The following is a 17,826-nucleotide window of genomic DNA, read 5'->3' as shown; positions in this document are numbered from 1 at the left end:
GCAGGGCTGCCGTATTGACGACTGTGAAAGAGATGCCCTATACGGCAGCCCTGCCGAAGAATATCTAACATATGAAAGAAAAAAGGACAAAAACATAAAGTAGCTATCAAATGTGCCGAAGAATATCTAACATATGAAAGAAAAAAGGACAAAAACATAAAGTAGCTATCAAATGTAGCCGGTAACTTTCTTCAATTCTGTCAATATAGAATGTAGATGAGTAGCATGACCCCATTCGAGTCATTGGACAAAACAAACCAATAAGCATCAAACTGCATGAACCCAACAGTAAAAATAAGAAAGAAGAGGATTTACATCAAACTATAGGAAAATCAAAATTCATGTGCAACTGCACTGCGTTACGGGTGTTGAATTTCGAATTTTATCCGTCACTCACTCTCAAAAAATAGATGAGACCAGCACGATCATATTCCAGTACTGGTCAACTTCCTTTCCCTTGGATTTGCTGAAGAAGAGCTGCTGCCAACTGTAATGTCGCTTGCAGACGTTTCTGTGGATCTGTTTCTACTGCTTCATTTGTACTAGTGCTTTGCAGTTGTTGGTTTCCCTGAACCGCTGTTTGGACAGTGTGAGGCGCTGCAGGCACAGTTGATACCTGCTGTTGCCGCTGCTGCAACTGTTGGACTTGACCAAACTGAGATGTTGACGGCTGCGAATTCACCTCATTATTCTGCATACCAAATGTCTGGGATGTCCTTGGAATGTTATCAGACTCATTCATTGTGTTTCTTTGTCTAAAATCTTCTCCGGTAGCTGGATTTGGAGTTCTCGCAGACTGCCTCTGCTGCTGCCCAAGAGATGATGCCAATTGTGCAAGTTGCTCAGGTTGCAGGGATTCAGACGGCATAGATAAAAAGCCAGGAGATTGGATTTCCTGCTGTGACGAATGGCTGTTTCGAATACGAGAAATTCCACCTGGAATGCTCGACTGTTGTGCTTCCCTTTGCATGATCCTATGCTCCTGAAAAATAGAATCAATGGAACTATTGGGCATTTGGGTTGATTTATTTCTAGTATCCATAATTGAGTTTTGCGGCTTGTGTGAAGACCAGTTTCGCCCCAATGCAGGGCTTTCCATATGATGTGGATACTCGTGCCTGCTCTCGTTGTAAGAATCAGATCCATTTCCAACACCATAAGCTGAACCTGAAAATGACACCGGTGGAGCTGATGTAAATGAATGAATAGATTCTGCAGCTGTTGATGGCTTTGTATATGATGTATCCCCAGGCAATGACAATAATCTTGTGTCTTTTCTTTCGGGTTGTTGGTGTACCGATCCAAAATTGGAACTAGGATTTTCTAACCTCAAAACAACACCGGAGATGCTGAGTTTCCCTGGTACCTTCAGCACTTTCTCTGAGAAGTCTGACGGGGGCACAAGAAACAAGGTATTCTTGTCATCTAACTTAGCAACGGCTGCTCGCTGCTTCTCCCCAAGATAATGCATAAATTCATTGTAGTATCCAATATCAGCATCACTTTGTGGGGCAAAGAACACAACCCAAGCACTTGCTGCTTGATAGTAATGCTTTGAAAGCATGTCTAGACCAGTCCTTGCAGTACAATCCAAAAATTCAGGCCTGCAGCAGAACATTGGTGCTAATAACGGATTAGATCCAACACTATCATGTGTGACGAAACAACAACAACAACAACAACAACAAAGCCTTTTCCCACTAAGTGGGGTCGGCTATATGAATCCTAGAACGCCATTGCGCTCGGTTTTGTGTCATGTCCTCCGTTAGATCCAAGTACTCAAGTCTTTTCTTAGGGTCTCTTCCAAAATTTTCCTAGGTCTTCCTCTACCCCTTCGGCCCTGAACCTCTGTCCCGTAGTCACATTTTCAAACCGGAGCGGAGTGACAAAGGACATTAGAAAAAAATTATTTTGTTTTCAGAGCAGATGAACTAGTCTATCTAGATTGCGCCATGTAGTTTGAATCAGACATGAATATCAATAATGTTATAATCACGATGCGGAGTGACAAAGGGAATTAGACCAAACCACTCGACAAAATTACAAAAAGGATTCGATTGTATAGTCTCTACTAATCTATCAATGTAGCTGAAAATGAGATGATTCTGAAATTCAATAAAATTGGGTCACCTACAGATAATCCTCTTCTTACTGGGGAAAAAAACAACGAAAAAGCAAATTAAAACTGTTGCAGCTAATGTTCTGATTATTTGATACATCAGCCGCAATACCAGGCAGCCACAGTTTTGTGAACTCTAAAATGCACGGAAAATTAACTGGAACTCTTCCATTTCTGACACATCTAAGTAATTTGTTATGATGTTGATAACAAAAATGCATACTGTGCATTAATAGAAATGGCGTGTTACTGACAGACACGCAACAAGCAAGAAGTTATAGTAATCAGCTACTGTTAAAGATAAAAGACAACAGGCAATATGTAAATATAGCCTTTTCACATTCTTGATTCTATTCATTCTACTCTCTTTTTATCTGGAGAATGATTCTGTTCAATTAATCATGCAAGTAACCAGAAATTGACTTACGCAAAAATATTTTAATACTTACAATGTGAAGTCAAGGAGTTTGCCCACAGGAAAGCAACGAGCATTACAGACAGGAGTTCCTCCCTTTGCTATAGTCCCTTCCCATTTCCACACATTGAAAGAAGGCCGATCGCGTTCAGGAGTGAACCTTCTCCTGTCAACAGGATTTGCTAGCTGAGAACCCAAGCTCACCTGAAAATCATCATAAGATTCTTTCCAGCGGTCACCCCTTTCTTCTAGAGCTGGAGGTAAACTCATTGGTCGATCAGGGATCTGGTTGTAACCAAATGGCCCGCCCTCAAAGTTTCTATTGGAACTGTCAGCTTGGGGAAAATCAGAGTATGACCTAGAAAAGCCATGTCTTTCTGGGTTGTAGTCAGACTGGGGATACTCTGGAAACTCTTTGTTCGAAAGAAAAGACTCTGTCTTCAATTTCTTGGCCCCATGAAATAAATGAATATCTTCTGGCAAGTCCCATGGCTCTTCATAAGGTTGACTTGTCTGAGGAAATCTCTGTGAATAATCATTCAAATGAGAATATTTCTCTCTTTTAGGACTACCCCGAGGATCATACATATCTTCTGATAGTCCTAGTTCAGACCTCATTTCCTTGTATCTCCTCTGTTCAAACATATTGTTTTCACCTCTCCATAAATTCCCCTTCCGCTTAAAACCATAGGGATCAGAATCAACAGCATCAAAATCTGGAAAATAATGAGGAGATCTGATGCTGGGATTACCTGTGAAGCTCCCAAATTTCGTGTCCTCTCGAAAATTCTCAGATGATCCTGCGCGACCATTCACCTGAAAATGAGGGGATGGAGGGACACTCATTGAATTCCTTCCACTGTTAGCTGAGCCTGTTTCACTCTTTGCAAAGCAAATATGCACCCGGGGATTTCCAAATAATTTTCCCTGAAGAGCTTCTTTCGCTCTGCACGCTGACACTTCACTCCTAAATCGAACAAAAGCATAAGTACGACCGGGGAATGCAGTGATCTTCTCAATCTCACCAAACGGTGAGAAAGCTTTCCTTAATATCATTTCATCCACCTTCAATAAAGCAGGAAAACCTATCCATAAAACAGCACTAGGCTCTGCATTCTTATCACTCATATTGGATTTTTCCTGATAAAATTGCTCAGGACTATCCTGGCGTGCTCTAAACTCCATTTGATAAAAAGGTGATCCTCTTGGAGCTGTACGTTGTTCATCTCGACGTTGGGAGTAATCTTCTTCACGCGATGGTGCTGATGATTTATCCTGTGATAAGAGATTTATCAAAGTAAGAACAGAACAAGCTTATATATGGACGAATATAGGTTGACTTTAGCTTTGTATCATTAATACTGTCCTGTTTTGTTGATCTTGAAAGAAATATTAAAGTTAACTACCAACTCTCCAACTGGAACAAACAGGTTCAATCACATAAAGATTACTCCAATGACCAATATATCCTGAACATCCTTCTCAACTAGATCATGCATTACGGTCCTTACAGTGAATCTAATTATATTCAACATTAATGATTCTGTTATTCAGTTCCTATTTTTCTTTTTGAAGGTATCTATTAAACTATAACTATTTAAAGCATCCTCACTAAATTTGCTCTCCACATATTCTATTTTACTTCTACATTATTAAGTAATTAACAAGCCTCATTTTGCAAATTATTTGGAAAGTCTAGTGTAGTAGACAGACACACAACAAAAAATTTTAAACAAAGGCTGATGGACAACTTACTACAAGATGCACTCAGACATTGGAAAACACAGAACAATGCTGCTTCACACACAAAATTAAGCATGCTTAGGTAACTGCTAAATGTGTCTCATTATTCAAATCAGAATCACAGATAGATATCTCAGCACAAGAAGTCTACAAGAACATACTACATCTAAGTACTGTGAATAACATTCTATGACTCGAAACACTGTAAATCATGCTAGCAAGAGTACGCAAATACTTGGTCAATAACTGTTACAGATTTTTCACTGAGGGCAATAATCAAGATTGCGAAACCATTAAGAACTGCAGGAATTTAACACTGTTGACCTGGATCAAATTAGTGAACAATAAGAGAAAGCCGAAAGTGCTTTAAACTACATTGGCCTCCCAAGGCCAAGATTGTAAACACAGGCAAATATCTCGCAAGACATGCTTTTATCTGGGGAATTAAGTAATGTGCTCAGATGTTCCAACCTGAAACGAGACTTCAACGTGCTCCAGCTGAACTGATGTACTAAATGGTACACGCCTTATTTCAACTCACATGAACCCATCTTAGATAAGTTCTCAAAACATAAAAGAATAACTGGTCTAAGGCTAGCCTGAGATTTGTATTACAATCATAATTGATACGGAAACAAAAGCCGAAGATAATGGAGGTACCGGAGTAATCTAAAACATGAAGTATCCGGTTGTTACATTAAAATAGTGGATTGGATTTTCACGACATACTTACTTTTCTTTTTATTTGAGAAAGAAAGAAGTGAAATGCAGATTGCACGAACTCTATTATCAGTAATGATTGTGATGCATCATTCATAAGATTGAAAACGTGAAGGAAGCTCTGTTCTCACTGCTGCATACTTTTAACAGATAACGAATGTTGGAAGTGTGAATTAGACAAAGATTTCTATTCGTTTGCATGCAATCTGCAGTCGTTGGTTGTTCTGCATTTGAATCTGATATATGGGAGCACGCTTGAAAAGAATCTAAACATAATATGCAATTCGGAGTGCCATAGCATCATCAAGTTTTTATAGCATTTAACATACATATGAATTATTAATTCAAACACTAATCGGTGGTTGAGGAGTTGCAGAATATGAATAGCCAACACATGCTAGACATTGGTCTTATCCCAAGAAGCTTTCTTCCTCTTGTGATCTGAGCTACAGCATCCGAATAGGATGCTTCTAACTACTGCATACTAAATAAACAAAATTTGGGGGTGGGCTGGATCTTTCTTTAAACATGCCAAATGCATTGAGGACAAGAATCCATTTCCAAGTCTTTCATGTTTTCATTGAACCCGGCCCAGTCTTGCAGCATGCATCAGCAACTCAATTTGTTTTTATTTTATTAATTGAGTTACACTGTTATTGGAGATACTTGCAGAGGTTGCATAGCAAAATATTATTTTACCCTTGCAAGACAAGAGGAGGTGACTATTTATGCTTCTTGTTCAATGGGTTTTAATTTTTTGCTAGTTATACGATCATTTTGATATGATAAATTGGAATTTCAATGTCTCTTTTAATCTTTAGAACTATTATCTAATATATATGGTCACAACTATTTTAAAAAGGTCATTAAGAATTTCTTAAGTTGCAAGGTAGATCGTAAACGATTATGAACAAGAGAGGAAAATTAACAGACAACACAGAAAGTAACATATGGTGAATTCAACCATGTGAATTTTAAAGTCCAAATGTTTCCATGATTAACAAAACGTAGGGTGATCCTTGCTCTCTCAACGACAAATGTATTGAACTGCAGATCTGATGCTATTTGCTAAAAGCTCTAACACTTGAGTAGTAAACAGATTGATTCCTGAAACTTTTGTCTTGTATGGGAACTAGTCCTACCAAACATAATCTTGACCAATCTCTCAATGGTGGGAACATCAACAACAAATTCTTTAGATTTCTCCCACCCGTCTCTTGATATAATAGATGAAATTTTAGTTTGGGTTTGATAATCGCCCTTTTCTTTTATTAAGTACATTGCATCCCTAACAAGTGTATACAAAAGATGACACTAGCAAAATCTTTCATATGTACTATAAAAAATCTCGCTGTGTGTTTAAAATGCCACCCCACAGTGAATTTGGTGTAAGAGCATACCCTGAAACCTGTTAATTTCACATGAGGCAATGGACTAACAATCACAACTACATTGAAAATTGCTGGTTCAGCACTCAAACCCACCCAACTATAAACACCAGCATAGTTAATGAAATGTGCATTATGACTCCAGATAGACAATAAGAATGACAGTAAGAATTGATAAAAGGGACAAAATGGTGTGCGGTGCCCTTCTTTATTAAGTAGTGATAAATTACTTATGGGAGGTTTAAGAGACGCTAGCCATGGCATAAATGTCACTGCATTCAACATATTTTGCGGTTAAATTAAACCTCAACTAGCCCAACTTGTAGATGGCTTCCAGCTACTCTTATGGAAAGATACAAGGAAAAAGTCCAGGGCTGTTCATCCTTCATAGATAAGGTATGCAACCCATAATTATTATGTTACGTCACAAGTTTTGTCATTAAACATTTGGAAAGAAAAGAGCTTTTGGTTTGCATCCCCTTGCATGTGTTTCACCTTCAAAGAATTAATCTTGAAAGTTCAAATGTGGAATGCTAGGAATGGTCACGACGAAAACCGTGGAATGAGCAGAGGACATGTGCCTCGATTTAGCCTTACATGTGCTCCCTATTAAAATAAAGGGACTTATATTTTTGTTGTTGTACACATTAGCATTGCATGTCAGCTTTATGATTATGCTGGAAAGGAGTATCTTATACTTACGGATTTAATAATTTTTGTGGATTGTGGCATTGTTACAATCATTATGCATTTTTCATGGAGCATTTTGATTAGCTGATTAGACATCATAATTTGGTAAACTGTGGAATACATTCTTGCTCAAAATCAAAGATAACGGAACAAGACAACTACCATGGCCTTCGATTCAGATAACCAACTTATATTATACACAAACATACTCAGTGCACACTTACAACATCGCATATATTTACAACAAAGATAGAAAAATAGCATCTTGAATAAAAAGTAACTAACCGCCTTGGTAAACTCGATCCTCAGTGGGTTGCCTGCAACAGGAAGATCCTGGAGGGAATCCATGGCAGCGATTGCATCATCTTCCCTCTTGAACTTAAGAAAGGCATAACTCCGGCCGGGATGGAAGGCTACGCTTTCTAGCTCTCCAAACTGCAGAAAGGGATTAACGAGATCTTCCTCCACGGTACTATGAGAAAGGTTACCAACCCATAGGTTCCTGGAAGGCGGAGCTTTCCCACCTTTGGAGTCCAACCGCCGCAGCCCGTGCCCACCGCGACTCTCCGGAAACCGGTCCCTACCTCCACCTCGACCCGCCTAATCATCCAAAAACCGAAAATCCGAATCCATGACAAAGCACAGTAATCCATGAACTAGTACACGATTTTATCGAAAATAAATAAATTTTCTACGGTTTGTGAGATTGAATTGATCGGAAACACTTACCATAGTAACTTTACAGTGATTCCGGCGACGCTTTTTGGAGTGTGAATCGATCGAAGTCCAATGCCTTCTGAAATTCTTCAATCAAATTGGAGCAGTGAAAGATTGGAGAAGATAGTAGAAAATCAACTCTGCCACTCTCTTCTTCTTCTTCTCAGCCTCTCCAAGTTTACAGTTTTATAATTAGGGTTTTGGAATTGGGATTTTTTGATAGGGTAGAATTCCCCGGGCCGCGGTAAAGTGGGCGATGATGATATATTTTTTTATTTTTTTTTTGTCGAAATAGTGTGTGATGATGATTGGCCACGTCGTTACCAAGAATGGGTGTCCTGTGCTCAACTGAAAACGGATGTGTAAGATACGGGGCCAATTGGTAAATAAGGCTAAATATAAAATGTCGTTTTCACCCTTATATATTACAAAATGGAAAGATAACCATATATCCGGTTGAATTGAACTCATGCACGACCCCTGTTCAATTTAATGAATTGTTTTCGTTTGATTTATTTAAGCTACCTATTAATAAAATTATTATTTTAATTTTCTCATTAAAGGTAAATAAAAATAAAAGATATGATAATTTAGTAATTACACACCACTCAAACTTTCAGTTTTTTACACAAACCTCATAGCCAGGTAAACATAACAGATCTATTTAAAAAATATAAGATAAAATGAAAAATGGAGGAGGTTTTTATTTAGGTTTTTTTTATTAGCACCCAACTAAGTGTTGAATAAACCTCACATAATATTTTATTACTAAATAACTTATATACCCTAATATGCAATTACTATTTAGGCCATATATGTATTAAAAAACAAAAATTATTTTCTGAATACACCCCAACTATTTGTCAATATGTATTCTAAGATTGTTTTCTTTTAAGCTCTTGAATATACTCTCACCTCCATTATAAAACAAAACCCTAACTAAAAGCACAACATAGTTAATGAAAAAAAGAGGTTAATTTTGACGAATGAAACATGAAATCAATGTTTTGGAGGCTTCGAGGTCGTCCATAGCTCTGTCACTTGGGTATTGACTACAACATTTGTATCATTTGTAACTTCGATTGATTCCAACATCTATATCATCCGTAAGTTTGAAACTAAAATGTCATCTCAAACTTTTGTATTATTAGAATTTAAAAAAAAAATGCATGTGCTTATATATTTCTTCATAAATACATCTCCTGACATACATTTTCCTTTGCATGAAAATCATTTAAAATCGCGAATTGATATGCAAAGGGAACTTTTGGGTGGAGCTTTAGATACTAGGCATGAATCGTAACATTAAAATTTCTTCTTTGATGCTATAGTTGCCCAGAAATATTCAAACATAAAATAAGCAAGAAAGACAACATGGGCATATACTTCTTCTCATAATGTGATCCACATATTTGAGAAATCTATGACTATCTTCTCCCCCAAAACTCTAGCAAGTTCTTCGCAGAAAAACAAAGCATCAAAAACTATTTGAATAATTTAATTAAGGAAGAGTTTGATTGTAGGGTCTAAGTAGGGTGTGAGGTTTAAGTAGAGGGGTGTGGGGTGTAAGGGTGGTATTGGAAAATAAGTGGGGTGTATTAAGATAAATTTTTAGTTAAAAAGTAGATGTAGGGTGTATTAAGCATGTGGAGTGTAGTCAACAAAATATGAGGTGTTAATAAAACAAGCCTTTATTTATTTATTTATTTAACTTATGTCTCCGCACTTTTTTTTTTTAAAGAAGTGATATAAATATTTTTATAACAAACATAGACAAATTTAATTACACACGTATAACGTGTGTGGATAGACTAGTTAAATATGATAATCACAAGTAAAGAGGACTACGTGAAAGACTAAAAATGATGTCTGAAAATTAGTCTCCTTACCAAAATCATTGGCTTTTCCAATTGGTCGATTTTACAACTTCTTGAATTTTTAAAGTTTGAGTTGCAGTTGCACCGTCTTGATTGTTTTGTCTCAAAATCTCAACTGAATCGATTGCAATGTAACAATTTCAGTTCGGTTTGATTTTAACAAATATCCCTAGGAAAATCAAACATAGCTAATTTTGAAAGATTTGGTTCGGATGGTTTGGACTTGAGTGAGTTGAGTCCACTCCTTCACCCTTTAGACCAACTCTAACCCTTGGAGTAAGTCTTAAATTTTCCCTTCTATTCCCCCCCCCCCCAAAAAAAAACCCTTGTTCTAAAATTGGGTTAAGTGTTAGAACCTAAAAAAACCCCAAATACTAACCCAAAATTAATGGTGGAGCCCACATGTGAGAGTGAAAAATCTGATGTGAAGCCCAAACGCCCAAAACTCACTCTCAGACGGGCCAAATGCAGCAGGCATAGCACCAGTTGGACCCCACCCACGTGAACATGCCCCGCGTGTCAGATGCCATAATAGCCTAGCAACTAGTTTTTGTGATCCAACGACCACATTTAAATGGGCCGTTGATTGATCCAACAGTCCACGTTCAATTTTTTTTATATTTATATATTTATTGAATCCAATGACTAAAATCAAATATAACCAAATCTAAAAAAAAATCTAACGGCCCAAATTTAAATCTAACAGCTAAAATAATTATAAAAAAAATATTTAACTCAAAATTCACCAAAAAACTCTATAAATACCTATGCTTATATAGAAGATGATTGAAGGTTTGTGTTTCATGTGTGTAGGTTTGTGTTTTATGTGTTTTGGTATGTGTTTCGTGTGTCTCATGTGTTTGGTGTATTATACATCTCTATCATGTGTTTTGTATGTGCTTCATGTTTTGTGTGTTTCATGTGTTTTGTGTTTATACATCTCTATCATGTGTTTCATATTCTTTCATAGTGTTTCATGTGCTTCATATTCTAACATGTAATTATCCTAAAACCGACATGCCATCAACTTTCAAAGGGTACAATTTGTACCTTCAAATTTTGGTACAATTATAAACTCATACCTTATTTTTAAAGCATTACAATGTCATACATCCTTAATTTACTGAATCTTTTACATTAGACTATTACCATTCCTATTTTTTGAGCACCAAATTTAAACTTTTTACCCTATAATATCCATCTCTCTCTTCTCCGCTCCAATGTGGCATTGGGACAGAAATACATACATCCACTGGCTTCCGAGGCAAACTAAGGGAAATAGCAACACATTCCCGGGCATCAGGTGTACTAATTTCGACATGGAAAACTATCCGGCATTACCAAACAAGTCACTCTTAATCGTCATGATTCCGGGGGTCCAGCCGGCAAAAACCTCGCTTCTTCAGTACATGACATCGGCTTTGCGCATTAGTTGATCACCCGCTTCGATGATTCAGTTACTGCTGCGGGTTCTGGGGCTTATCCTCTGCAGAGAAAATGTGCGTCAAGTCACAAGTAGGAAACATACTAAACACAGAGAGATAATGTGCTGCATTCTGTTGAATTGAATATGCAAGCAGAAAAAACAATCGTTCGAAACTGTAAAAAGTCGGATCAATTATCCACGGGCCACTTGAGAGAAAATCAAGGAGGGGAGAACTCACGAATCGCTTTAGGATCTCTATGTACAAAGAAGCTCGCAGCGACGATAATGTAGCAAAGAATGAGCATTAGTCCTTTGAAGTAATTAGATGTTCCCTCCTGCAAGTTCAATTTCAGTCCATTTAGACACATTACACAAAGGAAAAATGGTCGCTGTAGCGCCCGCTGACACAAGGAAACACGGCACAAACCCTGAAATTCATGTGTATCTAGTGCGTTTGTGCACAAAGAACTTGAAGTATTTCCTATAAAAGCAATCAAGTAAGAAATCGAAAGATTTATGATTTGCTCAAATGACGAACCTGCAGCATGAAGGCTACCACCAGAACAGTTATGAAAAGCGTCGCTGTCTCAAACAGTTGGAAATCTAAGTCCATAGGGCACCCCATGCACCACCCAACCACCACACAAAACGGAATCTGCAGCAATCGAAAGGAAACCATCATGACATTACATTTATGTACTGTAGAGATAAAATCATCGTAAAATGTCAGTGTAAAATGCATATGTATGATAGTTGGTACTCACTCCAAACATCGAGATCTGCGTTGATGAGCCTATTGCCACTCCCAAAGTAATATCCTGCATCAAACATTAAGCCAACGTCCACAAGGAAGCGATGATAAGCCATGAGTGATTGTATTTAAACATGGAACCGACAGGACAACCACTTACAAGCTTGTCTTTCATGGCAAACATAACAGCACCAGCGTGCTCTGCTGCATTTCCAACGATTGGGAGCAGAATAACACTAATAAATGCAACCGGGATGCCCATTGCAACAGATGCACCCTGAGAAAAAAAATTACAGAAACAACACAAGAGATTCCTCACTACAAACCCCACAAAAATACTATAAAAATTTCACATCATCCAAAACTGGAGGATAAGACAATGATTAAACAAGAATGTTACCTCTATAGCGTTAACTAAATATTCCGAGAGGACTGAAATCCACGCAGTCAGAATTGATAACCATATTATGGATTCCCACTTAGTGATCTCAGGAGCCTCTTCCTCATCTGAATTTTCTTCGGTCTGATCCTCTGCCTGGTATTGAACCAAATTCATATACACCGTTAGATCACATATAGGAGAAATTGCACAAACAACACTTAGAGGTGGTTTGGGAGTGAGGTGCTTAAAAAAAAACACCCATGAAAAAAAGCTGTGAGGGTTTTAGGTCTTTGGTAAACTAAAAAAAAATGGCTTATTTTGGAAGCTGCTGTGAGAATAAGCTGAAATCAAAGGAAAAAGCTGAAGCTGCTATTTGCAGCTTTGGAAAACTGTTTTTTTTTCAAAGCACACGGAGCTACAGTGCTCCTTTAATGAAAAGACCCACTATCAAATTGTTTTTTTTTTCCAAAAGCACTTTTACAAAAAAGTTTATCAAACACTCTGCTGATTTATTTCACAGCCGCTTATTCTCACAGCACATCTGCTTATTCTCACAGCAGTTTTTTTTCAAAGCACAGCAATACCAAACCAGATCAAATTCATCATACTTGAACAGTGAAAGCGTAAGAATTAGTAACACGGTTTGAGGTCCGTATTGGCAAAGACTTGTACCAACCTGATTAACTGGAATATACAAATTATGCTGGCTTCTCAATTGGAAAAACAGAAATGAAGCATAGGCGACGAGCATAATGCAGCTAGTGAATCTCGAAAGGGATAACTCAGATTTCCCATAGTGCAACTCTGTCCGAGTAGAGTGCAGTACTGCTGGAAAGAGCAGACCCATGACTGCCATCAATAGCAATCCAGAGTTCACTCCAGCAGTTCCCTGAGAATATAGACATTTTGAGCTTTATTTGCAAGCAAATGAGATGGACGGTAGAAGAGCGAAAATAAAACCAACTAAACAAGTGCTCCTTTTTCAGATGAAAATATACCTTGTTGAACACTTGCTCCGTCTTTGAATGCACAAGTCCACCCGCGAAGAATGCACATCCAAGCACGAGCAGCATGTTCGACAGGATTGAGCCTAGTAAGGACTGTTGAACAACACGAATCATGCTGCGTTTCAGAGCATAAATTGATATTATCAATTCCGTTGCGTTTCCAAAGGTGGCATTTAAAAGACCTCCAACTGCAAAATTAACAAATTGATAATTTTAATATCACAATAATCCACAAAGTCCATTCTGAATATCCGATACTATTTTACTGTGCTCAAAACCAAACTTAAAAGTTTTACGATACTCAAATACTCAAGCTTTTCGTAAAACCTAAAGATGTAAAATGTGACGGGGAATCTAAAAAACGGTAGTTGTGTTAGCAACAGCTTACCTGTTGGTCCAGTATAGCAAGCCAGCTGCCTGCATCAAAAGAAGCCAATCTGTATTAGGTACTCTACAATGCACATTAACTGCAAAGTTGGTATGGATGTCGGGCTCATGTGCGCGCGGAACAAACCCTAATATGCTACAATACGTTAACAAATGTTGGTTCTCTAACACATCAAGTTACTGGAAATGTTCAGTCAAGGCTGTTGGATTCCACTCGGTAAACATTATGTTAGCAAATAAAGAAAATACAAAGAGAATGCAAGAAATCTTACTCTGTTGCGTATCCTAATCTCTCAGCCAAGGGTATGATTCCCAACAAGCTTAAAAGAAAGACCCAACCCTGAAATGCTTGAAGAAGAATCAAATAACCAAGCATACAATCGTGTCGTGTGATGATCCGAAAGATTCACACACAGAAAAATATAATGTAACTCACATGATGACCGGTTAATTTGTCAACCACGATTGCCAAAGGGCCAAAAGGCATGAGCAGGTTGATTTTGGCAGAGAAAACTACAATCCTGATGCTATCAGCGACACTGTTCTTCAGGACATGGGGACAGCAGTCATTTGCACCACCAGAATATAGAGCTCTGAGGGGAGCCTCATCCAAAGAATGTTTTTCGGGACCAACTAGGCTCTGATCCTCGAACTCAAACACTGATTTGGATTGCGTTGATCCCATCTGTGGAATCAAAATCATTGTTACCAAAAATCATCACCGGTATCGAAGGAAATGCCTTTGATACCATTACCACATACAACTAAAGAACTTAAAACGGACCTCAACATGAGAATTTATATTTATTGTGGATGCATCGTTGTTCCTGCTCTTGTTGTCGTCGTTGTTGTAACGGTTATCAGAATCCATGAGGTGGAAGTAGAATTCTATGCCAAGAAATCAACAAGAATTCCATCGTCGAACACGGGCATCACTGTTTCATCACATTCTCCACAATCAACACATACATAGAAATCAACATGTTCCATCTGCAAATTCTATGCCTATACATAACAACAACAACAAAGCATTTTCCCACTAAGTGGGGTCGGCTAAAATTCTATGCCTATACATACACACATAATACACATAACATCTATGTATAAGCTCTACCTGTTACTGATAAAGCCCATATCGCAGGCCTGGGCGTAAGCAAGTTGTTTACTACAGTGTGCTCCCCTCCTGCACCCAAGTTCGATTTCGAATCCCCCTCCCTGTTATTTGGTCTACATTAAAATATCCCTTGAATCAGAATAAAGCCCATATGAAAATTTTGTGAAGAACGTGAATCTAACAACCCTAATAAAAAGAAAGTCACGCATCAATACATATACATATATTTATATATATGGATTTATTCTTTACCTGTTTCAAACCAAACCCTAATGAAATTCTGAATAAGAACATAAAAATTTCTCAGCCCCAAGAAACAAAACAAGAATAAGGATCATGGAAGTATAGAGCTAACCTTGTGGTCTAAAGTGTGTGTATATATATTTATATATTGATTCTCCAATTTGAACCCTAAAAAATCATATCCAAAAAAACATGCATGCATATGTTAGCAACAGAAATGTAATTTAATTTCTTTTTTGTGTAAAAAAAAAAAATCTGGGATTCCTTCCAAACTAAACAATGAGATTAATGGAAGGCAGAAGATAAAAAGCAAAGATTCAAGGAAGGCAGTTATTAAGTGCAAATTTGTAAATTGATGGTTTTGATAAAAGAGGAAATTAAACAGCTTTGACAGATATTGAGACGTGAGATATTGGTCCACAGCCATCCGTGGGAACCCGCCGTTTTCGCCCTAGCAAATATCATTGTCTCTCCTTTCCTATTTTCAGACATGCAAATGCAATGATTTCTTTTTCTTTCGATCCAATCACTTTAATTTATTCCGTTCTCATAGGAGAAAAAACGTTTGCACCGTTGACACCGACCAATCCCGTCATTCTCAAATTTGCCATATTAAGCACTACATACATGTTTGGAATTTTTTTTTTGGTCGAACATGTTTGAAATTATTTTAAAATAACTGAAAGCGATATTGGTGAAAGTGTTTTTTCAATTTCAAAGCATTTGAAGTGAATGTGGAAGAAGCCTCTAATTGTGTGTTTTTTTGTAGGAAATACTTCAAGTGTTTTTCTAGGATTTACTTGCATTATTATTAAAGATTAGTTCCAAAAGTACTTTTATCGAAAAATGTTTTCAATCATTTTAAAAACACTTTCAAAATAAAATTTGGGTTGAGTTGCGTAATTGAACAACTACAATAATTTGATATCAAACTCACACGTACTTCTAACTTATCAATGCAGAAAAATACTACTTAAATGTAAATTGTAATACTATATAAGTATATAGTAGCAAATTTGACTTTTGATTTTTCAAGAAAAGTTATGTACTTAACTTGTGATCCAACTACCACTTAGTATGATGATTTAATAGTATTCATTTTCACTTGTAAGTGAGAGGTTTTAGATTCAATTCTCACCAAATGCAAATTTAAACCACATCATTGTCAACCGATTATGAGGCAAAATCCACCCCACTTTTATTAGTGCAAGTTATATAATATCGGTTAAAAAAAAAAAAAAACCTTGTGATCCAGCTTCCTCCAAGATTTTGGATCACCAAAGTAAATTCTAATGTTAGCTAATGTTAGCTTCCCTGCAATTTCAAAGTGAGGGCTATCGTCAAGTTTATAATCATTTGTATTTTAATTTTTGTAGGGCGATAATCTAGCCAACTTGAATTTGGATGCAAGAGGGCGGCACGTGTCTAATAAGTTTTAGTTATTGCAGAGCTATAATTTTGGATGATGCTATGTTTAGCCCTTCCATTTAGAAATAACCTTATACCAATTTATTCAAACTCATGGCCCTCCAACAACAATCAAGGTCTGCTTGTAAAAAAGAAACAAAATCTCTTCTTATCAATTTATTCAAGCAAAAATCAAACCCATGTAAAAAGAATAAATAACAATCAATCTCTTGCTATTTATTCAAAGATGTAAATCAGTAAATGCAGATACAATCACACGATATCATTTTACATTTCACATCAAAACCAAAACGAAAGATTGATTGGAGTACAATGACAATCAAACTAACTTTCAGTTCCACTTAAAACAATTGTCATATTTGTTGGTGTCAAAATTAAACCTGCATGGGCCATTTGGTACTACACTATAGTAACACAAACGACAATCATCTCGGTCTCTCTTGTCTATGTATATATCGAACCACTTAAAATTGTTTGGCCACGCAAAACTGCAGTAGTATAGCGTACTGTCCCATACGTTAGGTCGAAAGCTAAATTCAAACCAATCATGAACGGCAAGCACTTTTTCACCAATATCATCGTTCTTGGATTTGCAATGGACGGTTAGGGTTGAGTTTTCGCCCAAATCATTTGTCACTTTGATGTGTCTTCTCGAACCTACTCCTGCACAAAACATGGTCATTGTGAAAAATATAAGCAGCACCAGCAACAAGGTGTTTCCAGTGAACGAAGCCATGCTAGTTTTCCTGAAGAAATTTTGTCTTGATGGAAATTAAAACTGATGCACAAGGATATGTATGCACAGTGCACCTCGTTCTTTTGTAGTTGCTAGTTAGGGTTTCATATGGTTTCACATTTGGTATAGTGACCTTTTTGGAATGCTATGGTTATGGTAATACATGAGGTTCATAGAACCTAATAGATTAGGACTAAACTTCATGGATATATACAAAGAATCAGGGATAAAAGATAAGAATTATGGTGCTGGCTGAATATTTACAAAATCTGCAGTAAAATCCTTCTGTACAATTCTAGCTAGGCAATTTTTTCTTTTTTCTTTTTTTAATCGAACTAGGTAGCCTATTACCAAATGGATAAATAAAGAAATTATAATTCTTGCAATCAATGGAGTTTTAAAATTTTACACCATACGGTTCACACCATCTCTCTTATCCCTTGTCCTCCAACAACTTCCTTCTAAGCACATAAAGGCTTCCTTTGGTATAGAGGACTAGATAGGAATGGATAATCATCCAAATTCAATGTATATTAAGGATATAGGAAAATAATTTTTTATCCTGAGATGATTTTAAGGGGATTGGATTTGAAGGAAACATCTTCATTCTAATCCTCCCGTTTTGGGAAAGATTGAATGGATAAGTTTTCTCTGACCTTCAAGTTTGCCCTTATTAATTTTTT

The 17,826-nt window shown here is 37.1% G+C and overlaps 2 protein-coding genes across 4 annotated transcripts; both read right to left on the bottom strand.

Moving 5' to 3' along the window:
- Positions 1–162: 162 nt before the first annotated feature.
- LOC103443033 (flowering time control protein FPA) lies at positions 163–8,114 on the bottom strand. Its single transcript, XM_008381817.4, has 4 exons — positions 7,805–8,114; positions 7,361–7,675; positions 2,569–3,809; positions 163–1,604 (listed from the first exon to the last, which is right to left on the bottom strand). The coding sequence occupies exons 1-4, from the start codon at positions 7,805–7,807 to the stop codon at positions 443–445; spliced, it is 2,721 nt and encodes a 906-aa protein (XP_008380039.3). The 5' UTR covers positions 7,808–8,114; the 3' UTR covers positions 163–442.
- Positions 8,115–10,697: 2,583 nt separating this feature from the next.
- Positions 10,698–15,333, bottom strand: LOC103421712 (vacuolar cation/proton exchanger 3-like). Of its 3 annotated transcripts, XM_017328506.3 has the most exons (15): positions 15,092–15,316; positions 14,989–15,016; positions 14,737–14,849; positions 14,407–14,557; positions 14,059–14,307; positions 13,895–13,962; positions 13,624–13,652; positions 13,227–13,423; positions 12,905–13,117; positions 12,247–12,381; positions 12,007–12,123; positions 11,860–11,913; positions 11,634–11,750; positions 11,334–11,430; positions 10,698–11,155 (listed from the first exon to the last, which is right to left on the bottom strand). In XM_017328506.3, the coding sequence occupies exons 4-15, from the start codon at positions 14,491–14,493 to the stop codon at positions 11,127–11,129; spliced, it is 1,392 nt and encodes a 463-aa protein (XP_017183995.3). In that variant the 5' UTR covers positions 14,494–14,557; positions 14,737–14,849; positions 14,989–15,016; positions 15,092–15,316; the 3' UTR covers positions 10,698–11,126. The 3 variants fall into 3 exon arrangements, with proteins under 3 accessions (XP_017183995.3, XP_028963942.2, XP_008357974.3); XM_029108109.2 differs by having other exon boundaries at positions 14,989–15,333; XM_008359752.4 differs by lacking the exon at positions 14,989–15,016 and having other exon boundaries at positions 15,092–15,232.
- Positions 15,334–17,826: the final 2,493 nt, after the last annotated feature.

Source organism: Malus domestica, chromosome 09 (genome assembly GCF_042453785.1).
Source record: "Malus domestica chromosome 09, GDT2T_hap1".
NCBI lineage: Eukaryota > Viridiplantae > Streptophyta > Magnoliopsida > Rosales > Rosaceae > Malus > Malus domestica.
The sequence above is the reverse complement of the archived record's forward strand: the minus strand, read 5'-3'. Positions and strand labels throughout refer to the sequence as shown.